The sequence below is a fragment of the Indicator indicator genome, chromosome 24 (assembly GCF_027791375.1).
Source record: "Indicator indicator isolate 239-I01 chromosome 24, UM_Iind_1.1, whole genome shotgun sequence".
NCBI lineage: Eukaryota > Metazoa > Chordata > Aves > Piciformes > Indicatoridae > Indicator > Indicator indicator.
In genome coordinates this window covers 8,766,209-8,786,527 of record NC_072033.1, presented here as the reverse complement: position 1 = coordinate 8,786,527, position 20,319 = coordinate 8,766,209, and the positions used below count along the sequence as shown (strand labels likewise).

The 20,319-nt window shown below is 40.5% G+C and overlaps 1 protein-coding gene across 1 annotated transcript in view; it reads right to left on the bottom strand.

The window, feature by feature from the left end:
• DOK5 (docking protein 5) overlaps nt 1–6,260 on the bottom strand; it is a 45,770-nt gene extending 39,510 nt beyond the window's left edge. The window contains exon 1 of the mRNA XM_054391868.1: nt 6,195–6,260. Coding sequence (XP_054247843.1) covers nt 6,195–6,260 — 66 coding nt within the window. The remainder of the gene's footprint in view (nt 1–6,194) is intronic.
• Nucleotides 6,261–20,319: the final 14,059 nt, after the last annotated feature.

Here is a 20,319-nt window from a genome sequence, read left to right as displayed (position 1 = left end):
TACGATTGCAAGAAGAGTTCTGTGCCTCGCCTCCTAAGTGCAAAGTAGAAGATACCTCAAGAGACAGTATGCTGCAAAAATCTGTTAGCAGCGTTTCCTTTGCCAGACAGAGGTACGAGAAACAGATTGCTAGGTAAAAAAATTCCACTTTACCCCTTTCTTCCTCTCCATGAGCTTTATTCTCTGACAAACAGATACGGAAGTCTCAGGAGAGAACTGCATTTTTAGGAACAGACATGGAGCAGTTAGCACAGCTCCATTAAAGTCAATGGATCCTCCCAAATGAGCATTTTCAATAGCCTGTAATCATTTGATAGCAACGCAAACTTGTGAAGCAGACACCCAGACCTCCACATGCAGGAAATACCTTCATAAAAATCATGGAAATAATAAAATAAATCAGGCTGCTTGGTAATAATGTCCAATTTTGAGAGTTCCATACATTATTTTTAGAGTTTAGATTGGTTTTCTGGGTTGTAAACATCCAGTGCATCTCGTTAGCAACAATGCATGTTCCAGAAACATAAATACTTTGGGAGGCTTTTCTAACAAACAACAAATTGCCAGGATCATTTGTTTGAAGTACTTCTGTCATGCAGAAGCAGTAATCTATGTATATCAGTTCAGCAGCATATGCTGTCCCACAGTTTTCTAATTTTAATAACTCTGTCTTTTATAAAGGAAAAAAACTTCACCCTCTTCTAGAATGTAGGTCACCTTAATTTTTCATATGCAAATTATTTCAGAATATCCTATTCTGCTTTTAAGTACGTATGATCTCTAATGTTTTTTTGCCTCCTTTGTGAAAACATATATTTCAGTTCAGGAAGGCCACTTCTATATCTGTGCAAGCCAGTGCTGCTTTACAGATCAAATTCTTGAATCTTCACAATGAAATTAACAGACAACCTGAAGTAGCCAAGGAACAGATACAGTTTCAATGGTAGAGAGAAGTTTGCTGAAGCAGAAAGCATCACAACTGTCACACTTGGTTTGCTTTACAATGAAAGAAAGAAGTATGCAAACAACTACGTTCCATTTTTTAACCATAATTCATTCCTTATTTCAGCCTGGATTTACATTAGATTATGGCATAGACCTCTTAAATCAGAAGTCTTCCAGAAGAAAGACATTTAAGAGTTTTATTAGCAAGACAGACAAGGATTGAAAAGTTTGTGAGATGAGGGAAGAACACATGAGAACACGAACTACTGTAGAGGGCTCCACATCTATTTTTAAGCCTTAAAAATTTAAAAGATGCTGTCCATCCTTGCTGTTGGATTTTTCCTGGAAGATTGTTCAGTAAGAGTCTCCTCACATTGCATACGCAAAGCCTTGACCCGCCTCGTACCACAGCAGGTCACAACACTCAGAACGAAGCTCACATTTAGATATACCTGCTACACCAACCAGTTTTAAAGTGATGCTCTCTGAGAAATGGGAATATAGTGGAAATATTTGCATATGAGCAGTCATAGCAGACAAAGCTTGGGGGAAGGAGTACAGTCATATTGCTGTCATCTTAAGGTATGCTCAGAAAGGTATTCTACCCCTCTTGGAAGCAACATCTAAGCCACCACAGCCAAATCCTCTATTGGGAAGGAGTTATTCCTAGTTTCCAAGCAAACAGAGAGAGAATGTTTTTGGAAGCCAGTATTTTCTAGCCAAGCAAGTATTATGCAGAGCCAAAACAGGCTCTAGAAGGCTTCACATAGCCGTGAATACGTACAACTTAACAGAGACATCTCTGCTCACCACCAGCACATTTCAGCTGGTTCTTTGAGGCACTTCTGTTTCATCAGCATTGCTTTGCTCTTAGCTGCAGACAGCTCAAGGCAGTTGCTGTTCATCGAAGAGATTGTTTCCCTCTGACACTAACGGTACTTCATCACTTAATGCAACAAGACACTCCAAGTGTGTTACTGGCATACCAGAAACTAAGGGCTGACAGCTAAGCCCATGGCATCTTGCTCCAGCAGTCTCCCATACATCAAGAGGCAGGCACAGGCCAGATACCTTCAACCTCTGCAGGGTCTTCTGAGGGTAAGAGCATTGTCTTCAAAGCACTGCATGCAGAAGGGCAGCCAGAACCCTCTCAGTGCCATGCCATGCCATCAGCAATCCAAAACACTACTGCCTGTACCCAGGCTTCAGGAATATTACCTGCCTTCATTTTGTGCCTTCAGCACTTCTGGCTACACCTTGACAATGGCAGCAGAGGACATTCTCAAAGCAGCTTCTGTGCTCCATAATCCTTAGTTAAACTGAAATGTGGCTTCCAGCAAACATGCGTGTAGGTGTGGACACAGGAAGGGTAAGCTAAGCCTTAACAACAGGGACTTCAATAGAACTGTGAGGCTGCAACTAGCTCCACTGGGAGCTTCCAATCCACAAGAAGCAGGCTGGCTGAACCTCAAAGACACCTGCCATGTACCCCTTTCCTTTAAAGCTCCTCAGGCACACCACTGTAACAAAGAACCTCTGTTTCAAAGATTTGTTCCTGGTTTGATTTTTAATGGTTATTTGAACACTCAGTTGAGCCAGACCAACCTAAAACAAAAGCTTGAGCATGTTCACAAGCAGTGCACATGCACCCATGAAATGCAAGCACACAAACTAGCCTTTCCATTACAGAGAAGGAACATCTCTCCAACACAGGTATGACCTGTCTGAGGGGGTACAGATTACAGAACAAGACATCATTTGAAAATCATAAGCAGAAAAAAAAGAAAAGCCTTTTTAGGTACAGAGGCTATAAAACAATCTCATTTCATATGTAGGTATCAAGAACTTAATCAGATGAAAGATAAACAGTGACTGCAATAAAAGTACTCAGTGCAACAGGGGATCTTCTTGCCCAAAACCAGATCCAGTGGTCACTAATGGAAGTGCTGCTCACAGAGCAAAGCCAGGGATTTTTTGGTTTGTTTTAAGGAACCCTGGAAGGTTATGCTTTCACACTGTCAGCAGTTTTCTAGCACACAACCTCCTCTGTGTCACTGCTAATGATATAACAGAGGGAGCCCATTTGCTGAGAGAATTATTTTTCTCCCTATAAGGATGAAAAGAATCTGGAAGAGTGTTCTTTCTCCTGAATATATTTGGCTCTGCAGAAGACACATGTGATACAAATGTTGCTATGGAAACTATTCTATTAAATAATATTAAATTTACATATTTTAAGTGTGCAAAGACAGTCCAGGTACAAAACTAATTAGCCTAAATTCAATCTTGAAATTACAAAAGTAGGGTCGACCAGAATTGTCCTTTATCTTTTTTAAAAGATACTTGGTTTAGAGTGAGCTGCTTCTCTGTACCCCTTTCTTTCCTAACATAGCACCTGCACCTCAGTTATTCAGAAAAGTCATTTCTTGAGTTAATTTTTAGATACAAGCTCTTCTCCTAGTTCCCTTGGTGATGGAATTACCACAGCATTACAGAGAAAAACTCAGGAGTTGAATTCAGTCTGAAAAGACAATGCACTGATTACAGCTGTGCCACTATAATACTGGAATGTATTTTAGTAACTCCCACTCATATCTCACCACACACAGAGTACTGAAATCCTTCTCAATTAAACAGGAGTCCTATATGGGGTTGGAGTAGGTTTATCCTTCCTAATGCTTTCACAGTATAGGAAAGTTCTTTGAAAGTTAGTATTTTAAGGTCTGAAGTACTTCTTTCTCCTTGACACTTCCAGCTTCTGGGCATCCAACAGCTGTCCCCAACACAGCCACCTGAAAACAAGCTGTTTGCATAGTTCCTTCCCCTCTGAAGAAGCCAAGCTCCCATTAACCACAAAGCAAGACCAAGTTCAAGCTCTTACTAAAGCCAGCCACAGCCTCAATCTGCTCAGCCAGCTTTAGTACCAGCTATGCCCATCCTCACCTACAGTAAGGAGGAAAACGCACCAAGGAGTAAGGGCACATTTTAGCTGGGACTGAGTTGCCCTGCTGCCACAAGCAACATAAGCTCATCCTGCATTTGAAGAACTTAGGTTAATAGTAATTACCCATTTGCACTTGGATGTTGCAAATCAGGGCACTGGGCTTTTAAGCAGCTTATAGAAAATGCAAGTTACAGGAAGAAATCTGCAGCCATGCTTCAACCATCTGTTAAGTAGTGGGCCAATCCTCTAAACTGAGAGCTACCAGGAGAGAAAAGCATTACTGCTGAGGAAACTACCAATTTCCAAACAAATGGAGCAGCAAGACCTCTCTCATAGTACAGGACTCCATCACAGGCTCAAAAGAAGTGACAGCAAGATCACAGCAGCTACTACCTTCAGTCTTCATGTTCTCCACACCCTAGAAAGCCACCAGGACAGCACTCCCAGAGCCAAGGGCAGCTTAGGACAACAAACTCAGGGCTCTTTATTTTAACAAATCTATGGGCATGGGAACTCCCTGGGACTTTGCTTAGACTTCTTCACAAAAGCACTTGCCATTATCCCTTTCACACTTTTCATTCACAGATAATAATACAAACCTTTCAAATTAGAATATTAAATAAACTATCTTTCCAAAGAAAACATTTACTATCATTCCATTTCCATAGACTTGGTGGTGTTCTCCATGTCTCCTTACATTTGTGCACTATGCTGTCAAATGTATTTCCTCTTGGAAGGGCATTGAACAGGGCCTCACCACCACTCCCCAAGTTGGAAAGCCTCACTAAAGGAAAGGCAGAGGCATTAACATAATTTATACCCATCTCTGAGGTGCATGCGCCTTATTCACATGCCCACTGAGTTTTACTGTTACAATCTGCAATGATGAGTCAAAGATTAATCTTACTCTTCATTTACGCTGGAGCAAACTGAATACTAATATATGTTCCGTAATGAAAGCATAGTTACAATACCCTAATTCTGCCAAAATTACTACAAGTTCTCTCATAATGACGTTATCTCCATTAGTCACAGAATCATGTGATGCTTAATGAATGAACTATCCCTGCAAGTCCAGGTAGAAGAAAAAGAGACTGCTGGAGTACTTTAAAATGCTTTGCAGTTTCCAAACAAGTCAGGGAGATGCAAGTTACCAAAAGTGTAGCAAAGCCATTGAACATGGATACAGCAGGCGAATTAAACTGTATTTATAATGAGCCAGCAAAAGCTTTCAGATGACTGCATACACATACCCCCACCCAATAAATCTTGATGAAAAACTCATGCTATGAGCAATTCAGACTTGCCAACCTATCAATTCTCAGTAAAGACAAGAGATGAGCTTCTTTCCTGTCCTTAGAGGCAGATACATCAATTAAAGCATTTTACACACAGAAAGCCTCCCTCCAGTCTTTGTCCCCCTTAAGCCCTGTTGGATCGCTAAGAGGGACAGCAGGCGTGGAGGACACGAGTCTCATTACCCGAGCGGCTCTGGTCACTTGCTCAGGGGAGCAGGTAGCAGCAGCTCACAAACTGTAGAAACAGACTGTATGCCAAAGCAGATAATACAGGGAACTGGCCTGCCACTACAGCATATCCAGAGCCTGCAACCAAAACTAGGAACACACCATGGCTGTAGTAAGACCAGCTTTGAAATAAGTTTAATCTTAAACAGGGAGCATTTTGTGCAACTCAAATGAACTTTAAAAGCCCTAAAAGTAGCATAAGGTCTTCACCTGTCCCACACTAGACCTTAAAGCCCTGACTTGCAGCAGCCCCCTCCCAGGAACCCCAGGACTTCAGCAGCTACGGACCGCTCTCAGCCCTCACCCCGGCCCAAAGTTTCTCCAGACTCCTAGACCCCCACTCCCGAGGACACGGGCAGCCCTAGCCGCGGCTTTCCTCCCGGCTTGCCCCTTCCTCCGCGCTCCCTTCCGTGGCAGCCGCTCCGGCCCGAAGTTGACGACGACTGCCCGGCTCCGACGAGCACGGTCTGAAGGGCAGAGCGGGGAGGTGGAGGCAGCACAGTCCTCCGGGCAGGCAGCATCCCCATCACCAAGCGGGCAAGAGAAAATAGCTATAGACACACATATACATAATGCACAGAGAGAGAGGGGTCTTTATTCTTCTCCACCTCCCTCCAATTTTTTTTGCTCCGTGGCTCCACTGAGGAGGAGCTCAGTTTGCAGAAAGAGGAGAACAAAGGAACGGAAGAAAATAAAAAAAAAATAAAGGGAAAAAGAAAAAAAATGAATCTCAAAGGCAGGTGCCTCTCGGGAGAGCTTGGGCGGGGGTCAGCACTCACCCCCAGCCTCCTGCTCCGGATGCGCACGTAGCCCTGCTTCACGATGTCGTTGAAATTGGTGGCCATCCTTCCGCGGCAAAGTTGGCGGCGGCCGGCGCCGCTCAGCCCGCCCGCATGGCGCGCAGCAGTCTCCGCAGCCGCGCCCCGTTCCCTACCACCCCACGGAGCGCCCCGTCCCCACGGCGGGCCGGACCAGGGGAAGGGCCGCCGGCAGCGCCCGCCCCGCGCCCGCCCTCTCATACCCCCCGCCTCCTTCGCAGCCGCCCTCGCACTCGCCTCTAGACCACCCTCCAGAGGGGCTGCGGTTCTAGCTTCCAAAAGCAAGCTCTAATGAGCAGAACGCTGAACCCTCTCTCGAAACACTACCATGACACACGATCTTCAGTTGTCTAAATGCTTTCTACCACCCTAACCTGCACCAGGTGTGTAGCTCCCTCCAGCTGCAGGCGGGTCAGTTGGGAACAATCAGATCTGCCACATCGTGCTGAGCTGATGTCACCCACACCTCCGATTTTCCCCAGGAAAGTGGGTTTCCCAGAAAGTCTTTCAGATGCCTGAAAGTCTGCCAAGTGGCACAGCTCCAGCATCTCCTTCTAAAGCCTGGTAACCTGAGCTGTTGTCCTGTGGTGCACTTCATGTCGTGGAAATGTCACACCAGCATATGCTGCATTTTCTAGGCAATAAGGTTGCAGTAAGGAAAGACTTTGCCTGGCACCAAGCCCTGGGGTTGCCTTCTACATCCCCCAAGTTCTACTCTTCCAAGAATGTGCAAACATTGCCAAGTACACTAGCATGCCCAGGAGAGAGCCATTCCAGGGACTCCACTTGCTCTACATGGGTTACCTGTTAGTGGTACGCTATAAATACCATGTCCTGGAAAGAGGGACTGCTCATCTCTTCGTAACATCTTTTAATAGCATTACAAATTCAGGCAGTCTGAGGAGGTCAGCCAGAGACATATTTTTGACTTTGAGAATTATCATGCCATGGACGTTACAAATAGGATAGCAAGGAGAAAGGGAGAGCAGAGAATCATTAAAGAGCATCAAAGGGAAAGCACCTCACAGCTGTGTGGGGTGCAGGGTGACATGGAGGTGATGCTTGTTTTTATTTAGTTGTTCGACAACTCCAAAACTCACCTGTGGTAAAGCTGGCCCCTTTCTAGTTTAAATATCAGCTTCTCCATTTGAGGAGCAGCCAGAAATGATGATGGTTGCTCTGCTGTAGTAACAGTGTGATGCTTTCAGTTCCTGCTTGAAGAGGTGATTATGCTTTGCAAGGAATTACAAAATATTAATTGATGGAGTGGATTACAGAGATAGAGTGCTAGACTCTCTAGCTGAAGGGCTAATTCACTTAGGATGAAGGAGACAAGTCTGCAGTCCTTGCCTCAGAGTCTACTTTATTATTTTACATTTCCCTCTCATTTTCACTGAGCTATTCTACAAAATGCATAAAACTTCAGCTAGACACAGCAAAAACTTTTACACCCATGCATCAAGATACACCAGGAATTAGAAGAATATTCTAACTTCGTCTGCTAGGATAATATGACCCTAAATCAACACGGAAGTTGCACATCACAAAGCAGAGGTTCCTCAATGCAAAATTCTGAAGTAGTGTATTCTTTTTAAATACATAATACAGACCCAAGAGCATTGCTGATATCAGTTCCATGGCACCATTTATGAGACATCATTGCTGCTCAAAAGCTGGAGAAGTTCAGACACCAGCTGCTTTGTCTTGTAGAGAAGTGTATGTCACAAATACACATTTCACAGTCTAACGCCCTATAGACACACTAATTCTGGAAGAATCAAGCATATTCTGAACTCAGAAAAAAAAAAGGAAAAAAAAAAAGGCACAAATCAGAGAGGGCTTATTTTGGTTTCAAAGATACTTGTAGCTGGAAACAAATTACAGGGTCACTTTAAATGTCTTTCCAACAAGTTTAGACGTTTCTTCTAATCCCTTCCAGTACCTGCAAACACACACTGCTGATTTCATTAACTAACAGCATATTCTTGCAGGTAAACACATTCCTAAGAGCTTTGCTAAGTAAAGGTGGATTTAAGCCTGTGCTTATTCTTTGATGAATTAGGATATTAGCATCCACTTACGTTTTCACTTTGAACAACATAAATCCCTTACACATGCTATGGTTCAAAGAGAAAATGAATTTTAATTCCCCCGTGTGCAATATGTTCCAAGGATATGCCAGAAAAATCTCATTGTTCAGGTTTTCAACCCAATACTATCACTAGGAAAAAAATCTGTTTACCAGGTTTTCAATACCAATGCAAATGTGTGCTCATTGTTTTGACAGGAGCCCTTCTTTCATTTCCCCAGGGGTCTATTGACTGTGCTCCCTATAAGGAAATGCTGCACATGTTTATGTTCCAAACCTTGTAATAAGCTTTTTGTTGAAATTCAAATTCTTTTCCTTCTAATGACAATGTTATTCTATTCTTTCTGATTAAGATAAGAGCCAAGGGTCACTTTGAAGTACTAGCCTGCTGTTAATAATTTAAGTGGATTACTGTCATATTCTAATCTCCTAATAACTATCATTGTATTGCCCTACAATGAGCTCATTGCTTTTGGGGCTCTGGAACAAGAAATCCCTGTTATGCATTTTAACAGAAAATAAACTGATTCACCTTTTTTCATTTTTTTTTCAAAATGCCATACTGACATTTTAAAAAGAAGCTACATTCACCTTATTATATTTGCAGCATGTCATCCCCGTGTCCATAATAGTACTTCATCACAATCTGCAGGCAAAATGTGACAAACATCTCTGAGACTTATCAAGTTAAAGAACAAGAAAGCTGCAGAGGCCATTTTAAGGAAGCAATATTTTCTGTGGAAGTTATTTCCTTGAACAGATGGAGCTGGTACTAGTCAAGCATTTCCTGTCAAAAAAAAAAAAAAAGTTTCTCATTTGATCACCCTGAAATGATTTTCTGGAAATGTATAACATGCATCAATATTTTTTTTTTTTTTTGTAAAAAGCACTCATATAACATTTTATAATGCATAAGGTCAAAATGCTAATATTTTCCCACTATTATTTTGATTTTTCAGAGTAGTTTAGAAATGATAACGTCACAATGAAGTGTTCTGACCTTATCAAGTACTCTGAGGTTACTGGAATGCAGTATTTCAGACACAGTATCTCCATGAAAAGCTTTTTGGCATTCCTATGTCTAATTTTGGTTTGGTGTGAGATAAATTTTTGACATATCATTCTGATTATTTCCAGTGGAAATCCTCAAATTGGACTAATTCTAGCTGCATGGAAATGCCACAGATAGTGAGCAAAAACATGGGAGTGTCATTCTTTATATGATGTGGGATTTTCCTATACTATTGCAAACTTCGAAATCCCTTCCTCTTATTTTTGCATAGTGCTACCTTGGATCATTGGGACAGCCATATTTAATTTTGGAAAAAAAAAATATTCTGAATTTGGGTAGTTCTGCTTTATAATTGTGGCTTGTTGTACCCAAAACCATAAGCTGCACAAAACTGCTCAGAAAGTCTCTTCCTTCATCATTTGCATATCATTGTGCTAATTGATTCTGAGTGAACAAATTCTGCAGAAATTAAGATTTCTCAGATACTTTTCTCTGCTGTTACATCTTCTTCTGTGTCTTTGTTTCTAACATGACAGTAAGATGCCTGTGCAACAGTCAGCACTGCCAGGTTTCAGGCAGAGGAGAAGTGTGTTGGGTCACAGAATTTAGGAAATATTGTAAAATTTGGGCTAGCCTTTTGAGATCACTTACCTGGTGAAGTGAGGGCAAGACCTTTGGTTAAAACATCCTCACTCTCTCCTGGGATTTTTGAACGCATTAGGTATAAAATTGCATTAGTGAAATGCACACAGAACTTATTGGCAGAATTACTATGCAGATGTCAGTCAGTGCCAAAACATAAAAATTCATGAGACTGAACAGTTAACTTCAAAAAAAAAAACAAAACACCCCAACCCTCTACCATCACAGAATGTAGGCATAGAGCACAGTAAACAGGGAAGTCAGAGGAGTGCCTGCCAGCATAAGCCACTGATAATCAATATTTAATGAAAATAAATAATCTATTAACCAAGCTAACATGTAATTTTGCACAGGAATATTGCAGTATCAGGCACTGAAATTACCTTCCTCTGCACAATTCATTCAAATAATTTTGCTTTGTGTAGGCCAAGGTGGGAAGAGGCAGAAAAGATAGTGGAGGGAGGGGAGCAGCAAATAGAATGCATCCTTTTACTGGAAACTCTGGTTCTGACTGTAATATTTTGTCCCTTACAAAATTACTGTCAACACAGAGAATGTTAAGATAGAAATAAATACATGCTGACTGGATCTGCAGGCAGAATGAATCCAGGGTAACATTAGCTATTGAAAAACCCAACATTCATTTTGCTTGCTTTGTGTTTCTGTGACAGTTACAAGCAGTTAAGCAACTTTTTCATCCTTGCTCTCCTGAAGACATACGTCAAGGGACCTTCCTGCATCCGCAGAACATGGCTGGAGGGATTAAGTGGGACTGAGTGGTGGGTCACAAGGTCACCATCCATCCTGCCTTTTTCTATAGGTAATTTATCAGAGTCTGCACTGTATCAAAGAGCAGCTCTGGGACAGCTCGCTCTGATCTTTAGCTGTGGCAGAGCTGGAGTGATACAGCCTGTGCAATTGCAGTTTTCCTGCCTGCCTGTTTGATATTTCCTGACTGAGCCAGCACAAGAGCATTAATCCCACAGTAGGTCCCAAAATATGTGACTGTAGTCTTTATTGAGCCATGAGTAGGCAAAGCAGCAGTGCCAAAGGCTCAGACTTCAGCAACAGTTAAATTTGGATGACACCGTGTGCACAATAAAAACTCATTCACATTTGTCTGTTTAACTATGCTGCCTGTGTAGGTGGATTTCACTGCACAACATAACATGGTTGTCACTGGGGCTGGCCCAACCAAACCCCGTAACACACCAAATAATTCTTCCAAGGCATCCTTCACAATACAACCTATCACCACTGATGGCTAAATCAATATCTTCTGGGATAAGGCAGCATTTTCCAAGACAGTGAAGGCAAGTCTGCTAAAGGGTGTCTCAAGACTCGAACTGCCAACACCAAGCTGTGAGAGTTAGCAGACAAAAGTGTAGAAATCATACCATAAATGGATGTTTTGCCTATTGTGCACTCACAAAGGAACTGAGCTGGGAAAGTATTAATGCTACCCAGGCAAACATTTAAGCTGGAGCCTGTATTTAAGACATTTTGTAGGAACCTAAACCTTCGCAATCCTTGGGGTTACTACTAGCTCTCAGGATGCAGTATGCAGTATGCCTCATCAGTGCTGGCTGCTCTTACAGTGTATTTAAATAAATAATTTATTATTATTGCACTGCAAGAAAAGCATCAGCTAAGTTACAGTTGAAACCCAAATGTTAAGGTTTTCACTTGAAAATTCAAATAGAAGCTTCTTTACATTACATCACAATTTTAAATGTGAGAAGTTGTTTCTAAATTGGACTTCTATATTTATAGATATTCCAATATGGATTGATTCCAGTGAAATTTATTTTTTTGTTGTTTTGCCCTAAATACTCATTACTAAACCAATGTCAAGCTAATTTGATGTCTGTGGTTACAATATGTCTACAAGGCAAATTCTTATTTTGACTCAGTGCATATTTAAGCATTTATTGCTGCTGAAAATTTATGCCTGCAATTTTTTTGATCTTTTTGTTGCTGTTAAATGAGTTAGAAAAAAGTATATATTCTAATTATAGCATTTGCAGATGGCATTTGGAAAAGATATCCAATAGTGTCAGTTTACAATGCAGAGTCTGATATTATGTGCTGCCTTATATAATCAGTAGATTTGGGAGCTGGATTTTAACATTTTATTGTGCAGTTGCAAGGTTAAATTTGCATGAGCATTTTCCAGAATTGGGCCCTTAAATAAAACGAATGAATATGAAAACAAACTCCACTTCCCATTGCAGCATGACTTTCAGGTAGGAAAAACCAAAGCTCTCACAATGCCCTATTGAACAGCCATGAAGGGTGGGTTTTGTTCTCCATGTCATCCTCCAAACCCATCAATCCCTTTGTGTGGAGGTGGTACAAGAAGTGCTGAAGAAGTGTTGTGCTTTAGCCTAAAAGGCTGAAGCAAGTTATTTCCCTTTAGAAGCAAGACAAATTACTAGGAAAGAATGATGGCTGAACCACAATACCATCACATCAAGGTGTCAGAAAAGATAGCCAACTAGAAAGATGTACTTTCTGACTCTTCTTAACTAGAGCTGAGATAAAGGACTGCATCAATCACCCTACTGCACATCCAATTGGAAACATTCAGCTCAGGTGTGAAATCCTGCATGCCACTTTTCTGAAAAGGCAGCCCAAATTTACAGATGTTCTTCTCTAACCTTGAAGATGGAAATTCAAAACAGCCATTATAAAACAATTAAATCAAATAAGGCAGACACCAGAACAGCAAGTCATTCTTTTTATGACATGCAAACAAATCTGGAACTTGTATTTCAGTGTAGAAGTAAAAATATTATGAATGTTTTCAGAGTGGCAAAACTCAAATAACAAGCCCTCTGCTCAAGAAGTGATCAGAGCTATTTGCATGACTCCTTAACACCATGCAGCAAAAGGCTCTGTGTAGAACACAGATTTTGTAAACTTCTGCTAACTGCCCAGCAACTGTAGGTACTTTAGCCTGAGTCATTTGTGACCTGTGTTTGTGAGGCATCATTTATTAATTGAATTTGTACTGAGGATGAAGTTAAAGTCTTTAATGAAGATTTAAGGGGAATTGTCTGGGTTCAGCCACAGCGCTTTGTAGTCTGGTACACAAATGGCAAAGGATTCTCAAAGGCTAGATGATTTGTCAGATTTCCCAGGGTCTTGGTCAGAAATAGCATGAGAATTCATTCCATGTCCTTATACTTCCTGAGGGCTGTAAATATTGCTGCTGTTAAATATTGTGAGGAGCAGACTCAAGCACAGGCATAGATTATCTAAAAGAAGAAGAAGGAAAAGTCTGCCAAAGGGTTAATTTCAATTTCATGTCAGGTTACTCAAAAGCAAGGCAAAAAAAAAGTCAGGGTTTTTGACTGCAGAATATACAGGTCAAAAAAGAAATAAAGAAAAAAATTAATTAAAAAAAAGCCAAACCCAAGCCTGTTTACTATTACCCAAAGTTTAACAAGTTTCCTAACAAAGCTGCCATAAATTGAAAATCTGGCTGTATTGGGTGGAATTTACAGACCTTTCTCATGCAGCTACTTCCCTGAGGAATTGAGAAGAATGACTTAACACCCAATTATCCTTGATTTTCATGCAATTTACACAGAAAATATTGTAAATTGCATTTCTCATGTAAATTATTTCAAATGAGTATTCATTAACACAGGTGACTTTGCTTGCCAAGGCTCAGCTGGCTCTGGGGACTCATCAGTTGTCCTCAATGGTGGATATACACACTGATTAGCAGGAATAGAGAGAGGGAGAAAAGCACCAGCATAAATACACAAAGAGCACTCATTCATAAACAAAACCAACAAAGACAACTTGAGGAACATGCACTGCCCAACATTAACAAGTTTTGCCAGCAGTGCATTTGTTTTCTCACTGATAGTTAAATGTTAGAGTAATTAAAATTCAACTGTGTCCCTGTTTGTGGCCAGACACATCTATCTCACTTTATGTTAACGTTCTTTCAATAAGTAGTTTATGACACATTGAAAATGTTAAATGGATATTAATAATCTGTAAATTTGGATAATAAAAAGCATTAAGCTAGAAGGTAATAAATTATTGTAAAATGTAGTGCTGAAGAATTACTAACACACTGCACAACCTATATACTCCATAAGCTGCAACAAACCATTTGCTGAAACTTCAAGCTTTGCCCTGATCTTTTTCCATACATTTTAGGAAACAACGGGAAATTGAATAGAAGGATTTTATGTGCAATTTATGAACAAACTAAACTTGCCATCTGTCCTTAAGTATTGAAATTCAAATTGTGGTCATGCCAAATGAGTTGTTCTGAATATATACACTTGAGCTCAAAAAGTCTCCTTTTTCAAAACAATGTCCAAAAGACTAGGAGGAAAAGCAGCTTTTAAATTGTAACTAATCTTACTGTAACACTGTTACCTGTCCCTTTTGATTACAAGAGCTTGACACAGGAGTGAAAAACTGGCAGTATCCTCTGCTTCTGGCACTATTGCAGAACTGGGCACTGCTTTCATGCTCCAGAAATCACTTGTGTGCATTGGGCTTTTCAGAAGAGCTTAAGGAAGCCCAACTCTTAATGAATTTTCAGTGGGGTTTGGATGTCTAACTCTGTCAGGCTCTTCTGACATACTGTTTATCACATTCTGAAAGAGCTTTTGGAATGTACAGGAGGAACATTCAGAATCTTCCTATTCTCCTGTGGACTAGGAGGTTTTAGGCAGGGCTGTACAGTGCAATCAACAGGGCAAGGGGCAAACCTGGCAGTAGTGAAAGCACACACCCCACCAGGAAGCTGAAATGTCCTTAAAATAGGTGCCTCAGTGCACTCACCCTTTCCCTGCCTCCCCTGGGGAGTCTGGCCTTGGGTCAGGTTTCATAATGGGAAGGATTCATTTCTGTTCTGCACCTCTCTTCTTGGTAATTTTTGACCATGAACACTAAAATGCTACAGCCCTGACTCATCAAGAGTCTTAATGGTGAGCCTAACTTCAAGCAGTTCCACAGTGACATTATAAATTAATGGTCCTACTCATGTAATAAGGTTTGCTGTGTGCTCAGGCGATGGCTGTTCCAGGGCCTCATTCCTTGAATGATGGATGAGTAATTCTGAGGCCTCTCGAACTCTCTATCAATAACACTGGGTTTGTGTTATGTTGTTGTTTTGGGTTTTTTTCTGGAGAAACTGGTGTCTGCTTGCTGTAACTTTATTAGGGGCTTTTGGTTGGAGTCTCAGTAAATCTAAACTGGCAGAATTTCATTCCCTTCAGCTGAATAATGCCAGTTTGCAGTAGCAAAGATGTCGGTCTTTATCTTTTGTCTTGGGAGCTTTCTTCACAGCCTCCAATTCCAACACATGCTACAAAGTTAAGATGTCAAGTAATTGTCCACAATTAATCTATTACTGCAGGAGTTCACATTAGAGACACAATTTTAATACAGAAGGTGGGGGCACCAGTAATGACATGCAGGCTGTCAGGGCAATTCCCTTGGCCATCAACAGATTTTCTACCAGCTTCCTTGTACAGCAATCCCTCCGATTTAAATAGGTGTCACCAACTAACACATTTTTCTGATAGCTTGTTCCCTCTTTTCTGAACACCCTGCAACTACACATAGGGCCAATAGTGCATTTGTCACTTGATGAAAACACAGGCAGTTTCTCTGATATAACATGTGGATCTGCATATGGCTGGTGTGAGCTCCTGGGGGACAGTTTGAACCGCCCCACTGCACAGCCTGGCATGGCTATGCTGGTGTGAGTGGGTCAGAGAACTGCTTGGTTAATTGAAAAGCCTCCCTGATAAGACTGATCGATCAATGAGACTGCTGATGAGCTTTATTGAAAGAAAATTCGAATTCCCAGCTGTGTTCAGTTTGGGATAGCAAAAATAATGCTCATATTTAGTCATGGAAATAAATAATGCATGAGTGTTACCATGGCATTTTAGCAGCATTTGGGGCTGAAACAGGCATTGCTGTCATCCCTTCTCAGTCTGTGCAAGCCTTATACTTTGTGACAGTTCATTTCCTTAACATTAAACTTTAACAAAATATGATTTCCTTTTATGAAAATCAGTGGTTTCTATTAGACTTGCTGGGGACAGATTTGCTAAAAAGCATTTATGTGTAATACTAAGTGTCATCCAAAAACTGCTCATTGTGTTTTGTTCTTTGTCTCAAACTGGAGTAGGAATGTTTGCCAATAACCAAAATGTATAATTGCAAATCTAATTGCACATATTGTCTTTATAAATGTGCTTGCCAATTGGTTATTTTCATGAGCAAAACACATACCTACAATTATTAGTTTTAAAGGTCCTGTTGTGAAATTTTCAGCTTTAAAAGTGTAAGCAATTGGTGATTTTGTTGAATAGAATTCTTCAGTGGCTTTTCCCATGAGCTTTATTTCTGTGTGTATCCATGTCAATTTAAGGAACTTGAATATATTGTTAACAGCTGCTTGAGAACATTAATAGAATAAAATATGTGTCTAGTGCAATCTGTAAATCCATTTTAGATGTGTTCAGATGTTGCCACCTCTCAAGATCGGATTGCAAATATGAAAATGTGAATGTTTTTAAAGCCTCTGCCTCTTTTTTAATGTTAGTAATAATTTATATAATTGTTTGTAAATTACATTCCTAGGCATTTTAATCTCACAGTAACAACATGACCCTGAACATCAGCTTGTTTTGAACCATCTTCAGTTACAGTAGCCAGAATATGTATGACTGGAGTTTTGATTTACATTTTCACACTCTTCTGCATATTTCTTTATGGATATCCAACCCAGACAACTTTAATAATCCCAGAAAACATTTTGCAGCTGATTCACTGTAATTTCTGGACATTTTTTGCTTGTACCTTGATTTCTAGAAGAAAGGCATAAAACTTATGATTCATGCTTACATTGATTTTGCTTACTAACTCTTTTTAACGACTTTCAGTTAATGCCACCAGCTAAGCAGAATGAAAAACTGATCTAGTGTGTACTTAGGAACACTGAACTTCAGCAGAAGCACCATGAGCAACAATAAAATACTCTCATATATAAAACATTGTGGACTTTTTGGCCTAGAATTCCTAAACTAATCCAAAAGGAAGATTATCCTTTCATTCAACAAGTTGCAGTGGAGACGATAAGCAATCATGCAAGAAGATTAGAGGGACTCCAAAATATCCTTGTAAAATAAACTATGCAGACTTTGATGTTACCTCATCTTCCAGTGAAAGATTTCTCAAATGTTACAAAATAAACAATTGTACTTCAGAACTGAAAAGCACAGCACTAAACTATGTGCACTTTTTTAGCCTTTAATGCAGCCCAATCTTTTAGGAAGCACAAACTGTACAGTTGTAAACTGCACCTACGTTATATAAAAATAGTCAATATTAAACAAAGTATAACTTGTCTCTGAGAAAGTTATATATAAATAAACTATTCTGAAAGAGCTGAGAGTACACAGAGCCATTCCTGAGCCTGATGTGAGTGAAACATGCAGCTCCTCTCCCAGAGTGCAGACACTGGGAAGTGCTCCCTACCCAGACCCACTTCACATCATAGCCCAGGTACCAGCACAAACCATCAATGCAACAAGCTTAATAACTCACAATGAACAGAAACGAGACACGGTGAAGCATGCATCTTTCATTGGGACTAGCAGGGTTCAGGCATCCATCACCTTCTCTCCCTCCTCTGTCATCTGAACAGAGGAGCAGGACAGGGAACAATGCTGTCTGATACCTTGTCACCAATTTTTACCTGCTTAGGATGGTGAAAAGCCATTGCAATTGTTTCATGTGCAGATAACAGAAATCCATAAAGCCAAGAAAATCTACTGCCTCATTTCCCAAAGGCAGCTGCATGTGAACAGGCCTAAACACCTAAAAAGCTACTTGACAAAACTATTTTCCACGCTGGAATGTCATGCTATAGCTTGTGTGTGTGTGCACATACGGAAACTAAACAGTTCTTTGTAGCTTAGTGTAAAGAACTGAGTTAAGAAACTTTTTTACTAAGAAATATAGGAAAGGGGTTGTAGGGGCCTAGAAATAACGTAAGGCTGTAATTTAACACATACAAACATAAATTTAATCAACCTGTGTGAACTCTGCAATATTTCTAAGGAAATTCAGCTGAAAACGTTGTTCAGAACTAGTGAACTAGAGCCCAAAATCTTGTATGATGAAGCTAGAAGGCTGCTCCTGAAATTACAAAAGAGATCAAAAGAGGGTTTCGGGTTTATTGAAAAGATCTGCTTAATTGAAACCAAATAACTGCAAATGCCCATGTCAGCAGTGCATTCCATTTAGAGAGGATTTCATATGGTTAATGGTAATTAGAAAATATGTGGCAAATTAACTCAAAGCAAGTGAGAATGTATGTGACAGGCAGATAAAAGCAAATACTGCACTACTGCTTTCAGCTCCAGCACTTTTGAAGATGTAGCCACTGTAGTTTCAATGGAACTATCCAGTTTGATCCCCACTGGCATTATGGATCTGATCAGCCTTCATGGTCTTTGGTAAAATAAAGAATTTAAAAACAGTCCAAATAATCATATTTGTGCTTGACATTCATTTCCTGTAATTCTCATTCACTGTCACCCCAGTGACTGATGTTTGCTCTTTTAATCATAAATAGGATGAAAAAAACCCCGAATCTGTTGTGTGAAAGTAAACATCTCTATTCCATTGACAACCCATAAACCACATCAGGTATTGTACATCTTTCTCTGTTGCTAACCTGAAACTTAATCCAATGAAGTAATTAAAAGAGAAACTTAATGAAGTGGTGTGCTAATGAGACTGACTCAGTTGGCAGCAACAGGACATATTGCTTTATTGGTTTCCCATCAATTCCCTGTAGCAGAAAGCAGAAGTGCCCTCCCCCAACTTTGTGTTTGACTCCACATCCACCAGTTTGTGGTGGGGAGCGCAGGGACATGCAACTGCTCCCCCCATAGCTTTGTGTCCTGACTGGCCAGTGCAGGGACTTGCTGTTTTTGGATGCAAACCATTCTTCTTGCCCTGATTCCAGGCAGTAATCGAGTTGCTCAGGAGGTTATGCTTGGTAGCATCATAGTCACAGTCCCACAGCTTCTCTGCCTGCCCCCCCTAAGTATATTCATATATACTTGTATATATATATATATATATATACACTTATATATATACATAGACATATATACTTATACATATAAATATTCACAACAGTGTGGATGGGGTTAAAAGAGTTGTGAAAAAACCCATCACAATCTCTAACATTCCAGAGAGGAGAAAATTTGCAGGAATTCAACTGTCTGTGGCTTCACTTTATTTCTTGATAAAGCCTACTATCTTTCCTTTAAATAGAGTCACCCTAATACCTTCTTTTCTTTTTTTTTTTTTTAATATTAAGCTGTGAAATTTTGGTTCTTGCCCTGACCAAACCATGTTAAAATTGGGGGCAAATTCCAGCAAAAATGGTGCTGTCCTTTTGTAGTCTAAAAAAGCCTCTTCTGCATTCAGTGCAGCACCTCGTTTGAAAGCAAGAGCCAGAAAGAGAGACAACATATGGGACCTGCCACCACAAAGCCACAGTGCAAACAAGCTTCTTGGTAATTCAGAGTTTGCACAGGGGAAAAAGAATGTACACTTCCTTCCTCTGGCACACTGCGAGGTGCCAGGGGTAATAGCTCAAGGGGGAGACATGCCTATTTTATGCTTCAAAGCATGTTTGATCACAAGAAACACCTTGCACGAATCATTGCCAGATAAAGTGTACAAGAGAGTTAAAAGCACCATTTGTACTGAGAAAGGCATGCCTGCATACATGCATGTATATGTATGTATAAATCCATACATGTATGTACATATCTGCACAGTAATCATAACATCCTTTACACCATTCTGTGAAGCCCCTGCCTCTGCCATGCAGGCCAATTGCTGAGGTTATGGGGTTTGTTCGTTTTGCTGTTTGTTTTTTATTTAGAGGTACTGAAATGTAGCTAGAATGTTAAGTCACTTTTTTAGTACAATTTCTTGATGTTGGCATTATCAGAGTGCTGCACATGATGTTGGCAAGTAGATACGGAGGGTTAGGAACATGACACCAAGCCCAGACAACAGCTGGTGGAGGCTCTCACCTCTTCATAACAGCTACCAGAAGGAAAGTAGAGCAGCTTTGCAAGAGGAAAATGATCCAACACACACTGAGAGTTTAATGGGATTTGCATCAAACCTGTAATTCATTGAATAAAAGAGAAACAATAAGACAAAAAGCTTCATTTGTCTCCTTGCTGATAAGGCTGGAAGTCAGTAAAAGCCCTGTTCGTGATGCAGGAATTAACAAGACCTCAGTGATCAACATCCTTGGT